Here is a 15,977-nt window from a genome sequence, read left to right on the forward strand (position 1 = left end):
GGCCTGGGCGCTGAAAGGGACTCACCACCTAGAAGATCTACCTGGTCCTTGCCTTTTTGGAGTTCATTTGCTTTAATTTTCCTTCTATGAGTTCCACAGAGGCTGGAGTTTGATCTGCTTATGTTGCAAATGTCCTCTGATGGAGGCAGAGGGAGAGAAGAAGGGCCCAGGTGAAGGGACCTTTGTAGACTGGTTAGACCTCTTAACCCTTTGGGGCCTGGGCTGCCCATCTGTGCTGCCATTGGTTTGTTGAGGCCTGTAGCTACCCTGGGATTTTATGGTAGGCCTATCCACTCTTCCCAGTGTCACCTCCTCACATGGTGACACTCCTTTGGGAAGACACCTGCAGCTTGTTGACTTGGCCAGTGACTCGGTGACACCTCAGTCAGCCATGGCACTCCACCTGTTGGGAGCTGGGAACAGCTGGGGCCCTGTGGACCATGGGTGGGAGCAGCTGACTGGGGCCTGGGGCTTGGAGGGGTAGCTGCTGCCCTCTCCAATTTGCCCTCCCCACAGAACCACTGTGATGTTATGTGAAGGCAGAGGTGGAGCCCAGTCCCAGCACGCTGCCTGATGCCCAGCCGTGGGGCTTCACAGCACCTCAAGGTGCCACACTCGTTTTGGAGCTTGCTTTGTGGCTGTCACCGTGAGCTCCTGGAGGACCCAGAAATTTGGTCTTTTTGTCTTTAATGACATAATGGCAGATATTTACTGAGTCCTTACCTTGTGCCTGGTACCATTTTGAAGCGGCTGATACGTTTTAGACCAGTTGATTCTTACAACGACCTTACGAGAAAATTCTGTTATTATCCCCAGGTTCTATCTAGGGAAACTGAAGCACAGCAATGTTGAGTCACACTTGCATGGTTTCACAGCTAGTAAGGAGAGCCCAGGTTCACAACCAGGCAGCCTGACTACAGACTGGCTACCAATGCCAGGCCCTGGGACCTTGCACCTGAGAGGGGCCCTGCAGACAGGAAGCATTCACTAAGTATTTGTTAATGAACAAGGGGAAGGAGACTCAGAGAAGGAATGAAGAGTGCATTCTGTGCTGAGTTCACCATTACCTGAATGCTGAAGGCCAGCACTTGCCACCGAATCCAGGGCCACAGATGTTGTCAACATCGATTGTATGTCTGTGACATTTGAATGTTTTACAAGAATGGCATTTCTCTGTAATTAGAAAAAGATGATATAACAAATTCATTGCATGTGAATGAGTTTCCATGGCAGATAAAACTGGGAAGGCTATTCCAAGAAGTGGGAACAGAGGGTGCAAAAAGTTTGATCTTGAGAAAGGTAAATGGTATACCTTTTCCTAAACTGACAGACTTTCAATGGAAAAAGGACTTCACAGTTAAATACTTTGAAGAAATGCTGAGTTAAACAAAATTAGCTGTCATGAGTTTTAAGGTCTTATTTATTTATTTGGGAGAGACAGAGTGAGCGGGGAAAGGGTAGACAGGGAGAGAGAATCCCAAGCAGGTTCTGTGCTGCCAGAGCAGAGCCTGATGCGGGGCTTGAACCCACGAAAGCGTGAGATCGTGACCTGAGCCAAAACCAAGAGTCTGGTGTTTAACTGATTGGGCCACACAGGCACTCCCATGCTAAAGTGTATTTTAAATCTACAAGCAGCAGAGAGAAGATGCTACATTTCCTAAATTCTCTGGAAAATCTGCAGCAAGGCACTGAGAGTCAGGACACCTGGGTGTCTCTACTGCTGCAGGCCATGCACCCCACCAAGCACCTAAACGGTGGGCTGTAGTGTCTGAATATAAGAGATCATCATCAGGGCTAACATTTGCTGAACACTGACTCCATTCCAGCTTCTGAACTAAGGATTTCTATATTCATTTTCCTCTTCCCAATCCTCTGCCATAGGAACTAATACCATCCCCATTCTACAGGTAAAAAACCAGGGGCTCCCAGACATTAAGTGTCAACAAGAAATGGAGGAAAGGGGCAGTGGTAGACTTTGGGGACCTTGCAGAGCCCAAATCCTGTGACCCCCCCGCTCCACTTGGACGCACAAGCTCCATGGACATGGTCAGGAACTCATAGCCAGCTCCAGCTGCAGAGCGGAAGGTCAAGCCAGATGGTGGGCCTAACAGCCACCTCAGGAGAGGCTTAGGCAGGAAGGAGAGTGAAAGCATGACAGCTGCTATGGGAGGGGCGCTGCCCAATTGGAACAGGCACAAGAGCTGGGTCTGGAGGCACCCTGCTGGATGGCAGAAGGGAGGGGATCTGGTTGGCAGGAGGCAAAGGGGGCCCTTTGGGCAGCAGCTACTTGCCTACTAGTTTGGAAGTATTTCAGCATTTCAGTAGCATTCTGTCTACCACAGTGTTTGCCGAAATATTAGCCCTGTTTTTAGATACCTTCCCTGCCAGTTCTTTCACCTCTGCCCTTGAATCAGAGGCTTGGATTCCCTTTCAAATGTCGATTCTCCTGACAGCCTGCTCCTACAGCTGCTACTGGTTGGTCAGAATGGTCAGAGTTGGGGCAATTGGGGATCTGAGAGTCTGTGTCACCCCAGAAGATAGAGTCTGAGGAGAGGGAGGCCTTTTGAGCATCCAGTAAATGTGCATTGAGCACCTACCGTGTGCCAGGCCCTGTGATGGATGTGGTATACAATAGTAAGTACAGCAGAGTCAGGTAAAGGTCCTATAAACAAAATAAATCATGGTAGAGCAAAGGTGTCAGAAGCCTGCAGAGGCAGCTTTTCCCCGCTGAGCAGTTTTGCCTCTGCACATGATCTAGAAGCCACTGGGAAGGCAGGCCTGGCCTCTGACAGGGATCCTCTGTGCCCAGGATGGGTGTCCATCTTGCCAACCTTTCCAGCAGGAGTTTCTGCCTCTGCTCCTGACTCCCAGCCCTGTGGGTGGCTTCTCTGGGTGACCCGCCCAGGGTGGGGGGCTAGGTTTTCCTGGAGCAGGGTGTGGAGTCAGGGATGGAACAGAGGAGCCATTGAGCTGCCTACAGAGCTGCCACCTGGGTGCCCACAGGCACCGTGGGCTGGCACTGGGGAGGCCCACGCTGGCTGGGAGGGGTCACAGCTCAAGCACCAGCCAGGATTCCAGTGGGAAGGGCACTGGCTTGGGAGGGAAGGGCTAGGGTGCTCTGTAAAGTTGGGGTTGCTGGGCTTGGCCAGGTACTTCTCACTGAGCAGTTTCCCAGGATTCAATGCCCCCCTCCCCAACCAGATTCGTGATTCCTTTCTTTTCCTAATAAACAAGGAAAAGTGGTTCCTTTGTCCATTCTTCCTGTTTTATGTGAACTAATTTAACAAATATCTACTAAATACTTTCAGGCGCAGGGAATTTAGCAGTAAACGTGTTTCCTACCCTCAGGAAGCTCACAGTCTGTAGGAAGAAGATAAGTGTTTACGACACAATAATAGCCCAGCACAGAGGCACCTAAGCATACCTGCGGGGAGAATGGAAAGGCTTTCTGAAGAAAGAAAATAATCTAATCCGGGCAGAGGGAAAGTAAGAAACAAAGCATAGAGCTTTCAGGTAACAAAGTAATCTACGGTGGGTAGGGAGAAAGGTAAGAGGAAAATAGAATCTTTAAATCCCTTTAACTTTGGGCTTTTTTTTTTTCTCTTTAATAATTATTTAATTTTGAGAGAGAGAAAGAGAGAGCATAGGGCAGGGGAGGGGCAGAGAAAGAGGGAGACCCAGAATCCAAAGCAGGCTCTAGGCTCTGAGCTGTCAGCACAGAGCCCAATGCAGGGCTTGAACCCACAAACTACAAGATCATGACCTGAGCCGAAGATGGCTGCTCAACTGACTGAGCCACCCAGGTGCCCCTACTTTGGGCTTTTTCTTGTGGGCATTACACGGTTTAAGGATAACATGTTCATTGATTCAGTTACTAAGTAGCTGCCACATAGAAGCATGAGGCTGGGTGCCAACTGCCAACTCCAGAGTCCCCTTTGGTCAGGCGGGTGGGGCTGTGAGTGCTAGTTGGCCTAGGAGGAAGCAGCTTGGGGTGGGAGTGGATTTCTTGTCTCTACTTCACGGAGGAAAGAGGACTAGGGGTAGAGGGCTCCATGGGGAGATAGGCAGTGATCTAGTAGAAACATTTTTCTAGTACCTACTGTGTGCCAGATGCTACAGCTGGAGAGACAGAAACAGGAAAGAACTCTAAGCTAGTGGATGATATGGTGGTGGGGATGGGATGACCTGAGATGGTGGTCTTCTCAGACGCAGGTAGAGATTTGAGGGAGGTGAAGTTGCTAGGGGGCTTGGGTGGAACAAGATAGAACAAGGTGGGAGCTGAGGAACCGAAGGAAGAGATGGTAGGAGTTGTTCGGGATGTGCTTCAGAGACCCCTACAGGGCTCGTACAGGGCTCAAGAAACATGCAGGAGTGGTCTCTGTAGTAGGCAGTTTCCTTTCTCCATCTCTGCCTTGCTAGGATCCTAGATCCACTGACCCAGGGCAGGGGGTCACCCCACAGCGTCCCTGCTCAACTGGCTCCCAGAGTCCTGGTCTGGCCCAGACCCAAAGCCTACACTGAGAATGGGGTAGAGGCAGGATTGGCCCCTCCTTGTGCCGCAGGCCCCAGAGTCACCTCTTGTCAATGCCTGTCAACTCAGTGTGCAGTGCTTCCCCTGAGGTGCTGGCAGCCCTGGGTGGGCTGGGCTCTGTCCCCGCCTCAGCCTCCCCCCTCCCAGAAGCCTGTGCCCAGCTTGGAGAAAGGCTCTATTGTCCTCAGCTGCACCCCGCCCTGAACACCTTGAGCTCTTACTAAGGGTGTGTGGCTTACAGTTCACTCTGCCTTGACTAGGAGCAGGTACAGAGGGGTAGTCATGAGCCACTTGTAGGGGAGACAGGAGCAGTGTGGGATGTGGTGGGCCAAGGCAACACCTTTCCTGTTCCTGTCCTCCAGGAGCCAGGAGATTTCAGAAAAGCCCAAATCCTGGCTTTCCTCAGGGCTGTCCTATAAAGTGGCCTCTCTCCCAGGATGGCCAACTTGCCCACTGGTGGCAGGTTGGCAGCATAATTTTGCACAATCCTGGTTCCTCCACTTAAGAGAAGTGGTCTTGGGCATGTTGTTCCCTACCTGCCCTGAGCCTCCATTTCCTTAAAATGAGGATAATAATACCCACATGGCATTGTGATGGATGTTGTGAGGATAAACCAACAGATATGTGCCATAAAGTGAGTACTTAGCCTTTCTTTTCTCGATGGTCAGCAAATTTTTCTTTGTTCAGCATCTGGGAATGAACTTCTAGGCATGGACCATGAGTCCATGGTCCTCTGAGTCACCTGCTGCTCCCTGCTTGTTCTTTGAATTCCCCCACCACCTTTGTAACCAGCTCTCTGATTTAATTCCTTCTGTTGAACCACCTGGTGTTGAACACCTCTGTTGCCCTTCCTGGATCCTGACTGAGGCAGGCCTTAAGGCCCAGAGATTCATCCTGGCAATTTAACCTAAGGAATGGCCCAGGAGCACAAAATTAACAGAAAAGAAAGATCTCCCACTCTGTTGGCAGCCTAGTAGGGGAGCCCTGCAAAGGAAGATCCAAAGCTTGTCCCCATCTAAGCTCAGAGCCTTCCCCTGGATGCCTCAGGCTCTGTGTCTAAGACATTCTGCCCAGGAGTCATTCCCACGGACATAGCATCTGGGGAGAAGCAGAGATGTCTCTCAGATGTCTGAAGTCTGCTCTTCTCACTGTCTTCCCACAGTTGGCAATCCTAGAAGACTATGCGGACCCATTTGACGTTCAGGAGACTGCTGAAGGCCCAGCAGGAGCTTCAGGAGCTCCAGAGAAGGTCCCTGAAAATGATGGCTACATGGAGCCCTATGAGGCCCAAAAGATGATGGCTGGTGCGTGATGGAGTCAGGAGTGGGGGATTGCTCCCTGAAGCCTGGGTATTTGTACAACAGGCCCTGGGACCTACAAGTTTAAGGACCGATCCTATGGTCCCTTTACTGGGTCCTTGGGGACCATGGGTCCACTATGGACCCCCTTGGGTCCTTGGCCACTGCCTTCAAGAGAGTCACTTTGGAGAAGGAGCAGTGACTTGTGATGCCTGATACATGAAGCGGTAGGGAAGGCCACACACCAAAGGTCAGACAGATAGAACTAGGATAGTTAGGAAGGGAAAGATAATGGTGTGGGCTGGGGGTCATGGAACCCAAAAAGAAAATCATTAGGTTTAGGGAAGGTAGTGAGTTTGAGATGATGTGATGTTGACGTGAAACATCTTTATGGCAGTTGGAAACACATGGCTAGAGAAGCAAATGCAATGCACGTGAGACTGGGCAAGCATGTCGAGAAATGGGCACAGGGAGCAATGAATAAGACCTGGCCCTGGGGAACAGAGCAGAAGTCAGGAGACGATCCAGGGAAAGAAATGAATGGGGGTGATCAGAGAGGAGAACAGGGGTGAGTCAGGCCAAGCCAAGGTCCCAAGGCAGGATGAAAGGAAGGTTTGTTCAAGAGCAGATAGTTTTAGTGTTGGGCATACCAGAGAGCCAAGATGAGAGTGGCCAAGAGGGGCAGTGAAGGGCTTCAAAGGCTGGAATGAGGCATTTGGACTTGCTCCAGAAGAGGAGGGGAACCATTGTGGATTCTTAAGCAAGAAAGAAATAGGACAAATATGGCATGTAAGGGGATTACTGAGGCTTTGGTGTACAGAACAGACTAGAAGAACTGGGCATCAGAAAGATGAGTTAGTAGTTGTAGAAATTGTTGAGGCTTTAAGGGACCAACAACACCACTTTCCTCCTCTCCTGAGCTTGGAAATAATTGAGAAATAAGATTAAGGAAACAGATGAAGATGAGAATGTCAGCTTTATTCCTGATAAAGTAGACTGGAGAACACAACTCAATTCTGTCTCCACAATGAGCTTCTTAATACCTCACAGAATTAAAATGGGGCTTGGGCTTGCTCAGGCTTGTGCCATGCAGGACAGCTATAGGCCCCTTCACGGGGGCAGGAGGAGAAAGAACCAGAAGGCAGAGCTGAGAAAGAGAGCGAGCATCCACTGGTGGTCAGATAAGCGCTCCCCTCCTTGGGAGAGGGGGGAGGGGTGGAGCTGTCAGCAGTGTTATTCCATGGAGCTCATGGAAACGTGAACCTGTAGAGTAGAGGTTTGCCCTAGTCAGGGGTGAGAGTCATCAGGTACTGGTGGTAAACATATGGGATTTAGAGAGATGGAGGAAGACCAGGACTGTGGAGAGCAGTGTAGTGGACAGAAATGAGGAAAGTGGGAGTGGGAGGGTGGCTACCCTATTTAGGTCAGAGAGGTGAGTACCCCTAGAAGGCCCACAAATGCCCTGGTATTGGATGTGAAAATGAGCACATTTTTCTGGGGGAGTAACTCCATGGCTTTTATTCAGTTTTCACTGGGGTCAGTGATCCCAAAAAGAAAATCACAGAACAGACCAGACTAGAAGAACTGGGGAAAGAGGAGAGTTTGAAATGCTGAAATGAAAAATCTTGATGGCAACTGGAAGTATGTAGGTTGCCATGAAACAGACAGGGCAAGGAGTGAGGGCGGGAAGAGATGAAGACCTGGTTCTGGGGAACAGAGACCAAGAGAGGGTCCAGGGAAAGAGACCTAACGGGTGATCAGAGAGGAGAACCATGAAAATGACTTATCAAAAGAGACAGTTTCAAGGAGGGAGTGATCAGCAGTGTCTGAGCCACAAAGAAGGATTTTCTGATTGTCCAGTGACAGTACTTGGGACACAAAGAAAGAATTGGAGCTGGGTAGCCAAGAGGAGGTGGATTAGGAGAGGACCCTGCTTCAGCTTCCTAACTGTGTCAGCCTCATTTCCCAAGCCCTTGCTGGCCATCAAAAGATCTTTTTTTCTGTCCTTCACACTTGTGCTTCTCTGCCCCTGCCTCCATTGGATCCCATGCTTTTGGAACCGCAGAGGTGTTTTGAGGGCAAGGGACCCTGGATGTGCGGCCATTGGGCCCCTAGAGCCAATGGCATCTCCTCTGCAGGAGGCATGGTGTGATGCTGAGGGGCACTGCCAGAGGAGCTGAGCCAGGCAGTGGGGGCTGTTCTCACACTTCCCCTCCTGCCTTGCCCTGGCAGAGATCCGGAGCTCCAAGGAGACAGCAGCTCAGCCCCTGCCTCTGTATGACACGCCCTATGAGCCAGAGGAGGAGGGGACCACCCCAGAGGGTGAGGGGACCCCCTGGCCCCGGGAGTCCCGTCTGCCAGAGGATGATGAGAGGCCCCCTGAGGAGTATGACCAGCCCTGGGAATGGAAGAAGGAGCGGATTTCCAAAGCCTTTGCAGGTAAGCCCTGGGTGGAGAGAGTGGGTCTGCTGGGGTCTCTAAACAACTCTCCAGGTTCAGGGGAGTGGGAGGAGTGGACCCCAGGGGCTGGAAGTGTAGTTGAGTCTGCACCACAGAGATTGGTGAATTGGGCAGTGTGGTTGCAGCACCGTGTGCAGGGTCAGGGAATGGGCATGGGGGAAAGATGAAGGTGTCTCCCTACATCACCATCTCTTGGAGGCCAAGAGGCTTAGGCCACTTCTGTTTTTTGAGAGACTGGGTATGTTTTATTTATTTTTTTTTTATTTTTCTAAGTTGATTTATTTTGAGAGACAAAAATGCACGAGCAGGGGAGTGCAGAGAAAGAGAGAGAGAGAGAGGGAGAGAGAGAGAGAGAGAGAGAGAGAGAGAGAGAGAGAGAATCCCAAGCAGGCTCCACGCTGTCAGCACAGAGCCCAATGCAGGGCTCGATTTCACAAACCGTGCAATCATGACCTGAGCCAAAATCAAGAGTTGGACGCTCAACCAACAGAGCCACCCAGGTGCCCCATGGGTATGTTTTAAAATAAAGAAATTCCAAACAAAATGATAAAACTTGTGGCATATATTAAATACTTACACTTAACAAAAGAAGGCATTTAACACTCTAGACAATGAGAACAGCTGTGTGTGTAATCTTTAGAGATACCAGCCCTGAATTAGAGAGCTGAGTCTCCCAGTAGCAAGCCGTGCCAGACCAGGGGTGCATACGCCCCAGGGGGATGTCTGAGAAGCAGGAACCCATAGGGCGAGGGAGGCTATGAGAGATCCCCTTTGCTGAATGAAGATTAGGTGTCTCCTGTACCAAGCACCCTAGTGCCTATCCCAGGCCTGGAGTCCAACACGGGGCTGTGTGTGTTGGTGGTCTGAGTGTGTGGCGCTACAGCCTGGGGAGCCTGGAGACAGCTTTAGCCCCTGGATCCTTGATTCAGTGAGAACGTAAAGGATTTAAATGCCATGAAACTTCATTCCCACTTTCATGTCCCCCTTACCCCTCCTTGGGCAAGGGGCTCATCCTGGAGCTGGACTCAGCTATCCTCTGGGTCCTCCCCACCCTGGCAGCCAGACTGGGAAACCACAGGTTTCTAATTTGTTTCCTGTAAAGCGTGCACCATTGAGGATGGCCCGTTTATCTCCAGAAGTCTCCTTGGAGAATCAATACTGTTTGGATTGCTTAATGGGAAAATCTATGCTCGTCATTAGGAAACCTCGTTAGCAGTCCTGCAGCCGCCAGTGGCATCACCCTTCTAATTGTCAAGGCTCAGGATTGAGGGTGTGGGTGGTAACTTTCAATAAATATCTGCCCCCACATCTGAGTATTCCTGACAGCCTGAAGCTGGGCTGTCTTGGTCCTGCTGCCCATGAGTTCCCAGGCTGTGGGGAAAAGGAGGAAGGGAGGCAGGTCTGAGGGTGTCAGGAGGCTGTGGGAACCTGGGTGTGGTGCTGGGAGGTGTGGGCAGCTCCTTGTTCCTCTCTTCCTCCTTTCCTGGTCCCTTTGGGCCCTGGAGGCCTGTGAGAGTTCAAATGAAGGGGACCCACACGGCTGGCAGGGCAAGACTCTGCTTCCTGCTGTTTGCTACCTGTGCCTCCCACCCTTTGACTAAGCTAGCCTAGTGTGGGTGCTGTGGCTCCACTCAACCCTCTGAGAGTCCTGTTCCCTCCTCAGAAGCACCCCTGCCTCTGCTCCAACCCTCCTCCTTTCTAGGCTATCCTGTGTCCTGGCTCTGGGTTTTGGTGTCTCAACCTCTGCCTCTTTCTGTCTCTCTCTCTCTCTCTCTCTCTGTCTCTGTCCCTGTCTGTGTCTTTTCTCCCTGCTGCTACTGGCTCCAGTTGACATTAAGGTCATCAAAGACCTACCTTGGCCTCCACCGGTGGGACAGCTGGACAGCAGCCCCTCCCTGCCTGATGGGGACAGGGACATCTCCGGTCCAGCTTCACCCCTCCCTGAGCCCAGCCTGGAGGACGGCAGCGGTGGGTCCTGTGGGGGCTTCTGGCCAGGGTGACATGTCCTCTCACCCTTCAGGCCCTGTGGCGTGGGTTGGAGGAGCTGAAGTGGGGCAGGGTCTGAAGAACCCAGGAAGAATCCCCCATGTCCTGGAGGAAGAAAGAAGGGACAAAGTACACATTCCTCATTCCTCCCAAAGGTGTGGGGAAGATGTCTCCTAAAGGAGATATTTCCGAATATCTTCCTCACCATGCCACAAAAATCCACCATTTTAAATTCACTTTTCTGTGTAGGATTTTGCCTGACTCCTTCCGTGATCCATGAGCAATGCAAGTAACTCTTGAGGTGGGGGTGATGCTAGCACAGGAAGTGTCTGACTCCTTAGAGTAAGGGAATGGTCTGATCCTTGCATCTGGTGACAGACTGTAAGGGCTTAAAAGTGCTACAAGGAGAGAAAAAGCCCAAATAGGTAAAAAGGAAGCACTGAACACTTCATCTGTGTTTAGTTTTGTACAGAATGGGCAGCCAAGGGTGTGTGTGAGCACCCGTTTGTATTTGTGCCTGAGTGTGAGGAGTATTTTGTAAATACAGGATGAAGGAGGGTCTCTGTCGCCTGTGCGTGTGTGCCTGTGCCTTTTGTGGCCCACTGACTTCAGTCCTCCCTTGTGCTGGCTCAGTGGTCAGGCCTGCCCTGGTCTGGGAGGACAGAGCCGCCTCAGCTGGGTTTCTCTGGGTGGGGGCAGGGAGCCTGTGGGCAGCAGCCTTCAGGGCGGGGGAGGGACGGGCTGGCTGGCGGCTTTGGGCAGGATTAGCCTGTCAGGATGGCACCAAGGGGAATCAGATAATTGTTCTCAAATCGATAAGTCATTTCTACAGAATGGCTTGGCAGGGTGATTTGGAGAACGGTAATGAACTCTGAGGAGGAGAACGAAACAATATTATCAGTGCTGAAGCCACCGGAGGGGGAATAGAATAGGGGACGGCAGGCAGCTGCTCCAGAGGGAGAAGTTTAAGTGGTTTCTCGTGTTGCTCCTCTCCCCTCTCCTGCCACAGCATGGGGACTGGCAGGCCCCATGTGGCATAGGAGGGCTGAGCCCCATCCCAACTGGGGAGTGGATCCAGGATTCTATCCCTAGAGCCGGTCAGGCCCAGGAGCAGATCTTGCCATTTCAGAACATTCCTTTGACCCCTTTGGGCAGAAAATGGGGGTTGTGCACTGGTTATTCTATAAGGCCCTATGTCTAGGGTTCTCAGAGACTATGACTGGTATATTCCCCACAGCCCAATTTGAAGGATCTGAGAAGAGCTGCCTGTCACCCGGCCGGGAGGAGAAGGGGCGGCTACCTCCCCGACTCTCTGCAGGGAACCCCAAGTCAGCCAAGCCCCTAAACGTGGAACCCAGCAGCCCCCTGGGGGAGTGGACAGACCCAGCACTGCCTCTGGAAAACCAGGTGTGAGTGTCTGTGTCCAGCTGGGGACTCTCTCCCCCTCCCTTCCCCTCCTGCCACCAGCTTGCCTGCAGGGGACACCCAGAATGGGTGGGCCTGGACGGCGAGGGACCCAGCAGAGATGCCCCCCTTCCTCTCTCTCGTCCTCAGCTGGTACCACGGGGCCATCAGTCGAACAGATGCCGAGAACCTGCTCCGCCTGTGCAAAGAGGCCAGCTACCTGGTGCGCAACAGTGAGACCAGCAAGAATGATTTCTCCCTGTCCCTCAAGTGAGTAGGGGTGGGCCAACTAGCAGCTTTAGGCAGGATTAGCCTGTCAGGATGGCACCAGGGGACCCCATGGGAAGACAACCAGCAGGATAGGAGAAGACTCCCAACATTCCCCCATGCCCAACTAACCTGGGGAGAATTCCATCCCCATGAACATTTGCTGACTCTGGGCCAAGCCCTGGGGATCTGGAGCAGTCTGAGGCTCAGCCCCAAATCTCAAGTAGCTCAGAGTCCATTAAAGGAAACAGCCAAGCTAGTGTCCAGCTCACAAAGGTTCAGCCACTTACTAGCCGTGTAGCCTGGAATCCTCTTAACCTCTCTGAGCCTCAGTTTCCTTAATTATAAAATGGGGAAATAATAACATCTACCTTATGGAGAAGGATCAAATGAAATAATATATGGGAGACACTTAACATGGTGCCAAGTGCTAAATAAATTATCACCATCGTCTTTTTTAATGGAAGCCCAAGATGTTCTTGAAGCACAAGCAAGGAGAGGGGAAGTGTGCCTGAGGGAGTCTATAGGGTGAGGTGGAGGCTGGGTCCTGGGAGGAGGGTAGAGCAGTGGACACAAAGCTATTGCTCACTCTGAAGAAGTGGGCAGGAGGTCTGGGTGCCAGTGGCTGATAACTGAGTTTTAAAGGATCCTGGAAGAGGAGGAGGAGGCAGGGCCCTCCCCTCCCATCAGCCTTCCTTCTAGGGAGAGGATATACACAGGCCAGCACTGGCCTCCCAGGCCTTCCTGGCAGAGTGACCAGTCCTCCCTTTGGCACCCAGGAGTAGTGCCTGGTAGAGCCTGCACTCCGCATGGCAGCCTTTCAGAATCCTGTGTCCATTCACATCCTGCCATCACTACTGGGACATCTGTACCACATCCTACCACATTTCCTGGGGGCATTAGAGTACATGTATACTCCCTCTTCAAGCAAATATATACAGAGATTTGGGACCACTACACAGTTACATTTGAGGATAATTATTCAACTTCAACTAAAAGATGATGGGGAAAATGCCAGAATATAGTCAAATAACCTGAATTTTATTCTTGGGCTTAATAAAACTAGCTATGTGACCCTAGGCAAATCATGGAGCCTCTCTGGGCCTTGGTTTCTGTCTTTGCAAAATGCATTGATGGATTTAGGTTTCTTGAAGCTCTCATACTCTGGGAATCTGCAAATTATCATAAAGTCAAAGGAGCATTTAGATAATGTTCATCTGTCAAAAATTTGATTTATATAATACTAGGAATGTGTATTGCTTTAATAGTTAAGTTTCATAGAGCATCTACTCTGTGCCTAGCAGCATATACACCCTCTCCAAACCAACTACCAACCTGCAAGATCAATCTCTTTTTTGTAGACAGAAATAAATACAAAGAGGCGTGTGACTTGCTCAAGGCTGCTAGGTAATCAAGTGCCAAAAACAGGATTTGAACCCAGCTGAGTCCGCTACAAGAACCACACTATTTCATTGCATAGCTCCACCCCCTCATTCAGTGTGGTATAGTCCAGGTCTGGGGGAGAGACCTCAAAGGTCTGGCTCCTAGAGCAGAGCTGGGCTCTGCCTCAGCCTGGGGAGCAAAAGGGGGAGGGCAGGCCTGGATGCCACTTCAGCTCAGGCTGATCTGGCCCCACCGACTGCCGGCTGCCAGAGCCTCGTTTACATATAAATGGCTTCTCTGAAATACAATTATGGTTTCTCTACTCTCTGTAATGGAAGGGCTTTCACTGGTAATTAAACAGCTTCCTCCAAAAGCCATGTCAGCCCTGGCCCTGCGGCCCAGCTAGTCCCACCCAGCCAGGCTCCAGAGGGTTGGGCAAGGGCTCCACTATGTCGTAACAGACCCTTGGGACTTTGCCCCAGGAGGTCTGTTATTCAGATGAATGCTTGTTGCCACTTAGTAGCCCTTTTGGGCCAGATCTGTCCCTCAAGGAGAAGATATAATACAGTTTTGGGGAGAGGTGATTATCCCAAGTGGACAGTGGGTAGGGGGCTGGCCTCAAACTGTGAGAGGGTGAGGGAAGGCAGGGCCCAAGCTGCTGCCCACAGCCTTGGGCCTGGGCCATGCATAGGGCAGATGGGAAGACTACTCACTGCCTCCCTTCTCTACCGCCCCCAGGGGCTGTACGTTTTCCTCAGGCCCTTAGCTCCTTTACACAGGGCCCTTGTGATCACTGTCAGCTTCAGTCACTATCTCAGGCTTACAGAAGAAGGATGCTCCTGCCCCCATATATGCCCAGCCTAGGGCCCCGGCAGGCTTTAGAGCACTGTATCCTGGGGTGTGGCGGGGGAGGGGGTAGATTGGGAGGATGGGTGATAAAGGCCTGTTTTATCCGCCCTCCCATCCTTTCCTCCCTTCAGTCACCCACTTTCCTCTCCCCCACTCATTCACTTGTGGGCCCAGTGAAATGGGTCCAGTCAGAGCCCTCTTTGTACCCAGGCAGGGGAAGGAAAAGAGGTTTGCCAGCCTTACTTCAATATGAGGGTCCTCCCTCACCAGCCCCACTAACCCTACCTCCCATACTAGCTTCTGAGACTTGTACTTGTCCCTAAGTAGGCTCTGGCCAGGAGAGACAAGTATTCAGGCTTCAGGGCTCCCCTAAGCATTGCTTACCCCTTGCCTGTGGACCAAGCCTGTGGTAGCTTAGGCAAATGTTCTTACTGGGGCCCCACCCCCATGCTCTCTCTCTAAGGCTGAGGGTGTCCGGACCGCTGGGAGCTGGCCAGAGCTCTGAGCAGCAGGGCCCTTGTCTTGTGGGCAGGGCCAGGCACTAATGTTGATTTCCTGGATTATGTCAGGGAGATGAGAGAGGCAGTGGAGCGGTTCCTCTCTGAGGGAGGGAATGGAGCTGCAGCCTTACTGATGATGTCATCCCAGGCTGAAGGGATAGAGGAGCTTGGGGGCTTGGCTCAAGGCCAGTTATCAGGAGGGTAAAAGGATATCCCCAGGACAAGGCAGTTGAGCATTCCTGGATTTGGGAGGGACTTCCAGAGCAGCTCACGCCATCCCCTGGTTTCTGCGAGAGAGACAGACAGAGAGAGAGCCTCAACCAAGATTCACTTTTGGTTGTCACATATGTCCACACGCTGTCCTGCCAAGGATGTTTGTGTCTCCACGTGAGTCACAAGAGCCCCCCACAGGTATCCTCCTCCACAGCTCAGGGATGGGGAAGGTAAACCAGTCCTGGCGAAATAGGCAGCAGGACACCCGTGCCTGGGTCCCAGGGTTTGTGGTGGGGAGAGCAGTCGCTCCAGTTTCCACTTGCACATGCCCTGTACACTCACTTACACACACATTTTTGGCACAGCCGATGCCCTCAACACAAAGCCAGTGCCTCATGTTACCTACTCACAAAATCCCCTCTGCCTCCTCCCTGTTTTTCTGGACTGACCTGCACCTTCCCTAGTCACCTCCACACACAGCTGGTTTGGAACAGCCACATTTGCTGCAGGACGAGGGGAGAAGAGGGGATGGGGACTGGAGAGGACCCCTACTCACCAGGGTCTCCTCTCCTCTTCCCAGGAGCAGTCAGGGCTTCATGCACATGAAGCTGTCCCGGACCAAGGAACACAAGTACGTGCTGGGCCAGAACAGCCCGCCCTTCAGCAGCGTCCCTGAAATCGTGCACCACTACGCCAGCCGCAAGCTGCCCATTAAGGGGGCCGAGCACATGTCCCTGCTCTACCCTGTGGCCATTCGGACTCTGTAGATGTGAGGGCGGGCACTGTGACAAATCTGGACCCAGCCCTGTGCCCATCCCCTGGCTGAGGGCTGTGGTCCTTCCCAGGGACAAGTTCTGTCAAACCTTTCTTCCCTTCTCCCTGAGATCGAGTGGAAGCTGGAGATTCCTTAATTTATTCTAAAGGGGAAGGCCTACTGGGGCCTTGGAGTAAAAAGGTGGTCGGAGCTGAGGACAGAGGAATCCCTGGGGAGAAAGGATAGCCCCTGGAGGAAGGGGACTTCAGAGCCGCTGGTGTCCTGAGGAGTTTAAGATCTGCAGCTCCCCGCCATTTTCGCCCTTAGGGCAC

The 15,977-nt window shown here is 51.9% G+C and overlaps 1 protein-coding gene across 11 annotated transcripts in view; it reads left to right on the forward strand.

Moving 5' to 3' along the window:
• SHF (Src homology 2 domain containing F) overlaps positions 1–15,794 on the forward strand; it is an 85,862-nt gene extending 70,068 nt beyond the window's left edge. For 6 of the 11 annotated variants that reach the window (XM_047861244.1, XM_047861246.1, XM_047861247.1 and 3 more), the window contains 6 exons: positions 5,694–5,835; positions 8,062–8,268; positions 10,117–10,257; positions 11,513–11,684; positions 11,830–11,949; positions 15,472–15,794. In XM_047861244.1, the coding sequence (XP_047717200.1) occupies positions 5,694–5,835; positions 8,062–8,268; positions 10,117–10,257; positions 11,513–11,684; positions 11,830–11,949; positions 15,472–15,658 (969 nt within the window). In that variant the 3' untranslated portion in view covers positions 15,659–15,794. Of the gene's footprint in view, positions 1–3,348; positions 3,514–5,693; positions 5,836–8,061; positions 8,269–10,116; positions 10,258–11,512; positions 11,685–11,742; positions 11,950–15,471 lie in introns of those variants that run through there. The other 5 variants (XM_047861241.1, XM_047861251.1, XM_047861242.1 and 2 more) reach the window with 5 other exon arrangements.
• Positions 15,795–15,977: the final 183 nt, after the last annotated feature.

Source organism: Prionailurus viverrinus, chromosome B3 (assembly GCF_022837055.1).
Source record: "Prionailurus viverrinus isolate Anna chromosome B3, UM_Priviv_1.0, whole genome shotgun sequence".
NCBI lineage: Eukaryota > Metazoa > Chordata > Mammalia > Carnivora > Felidae > Prionailurus > Prionailurus viverrinus.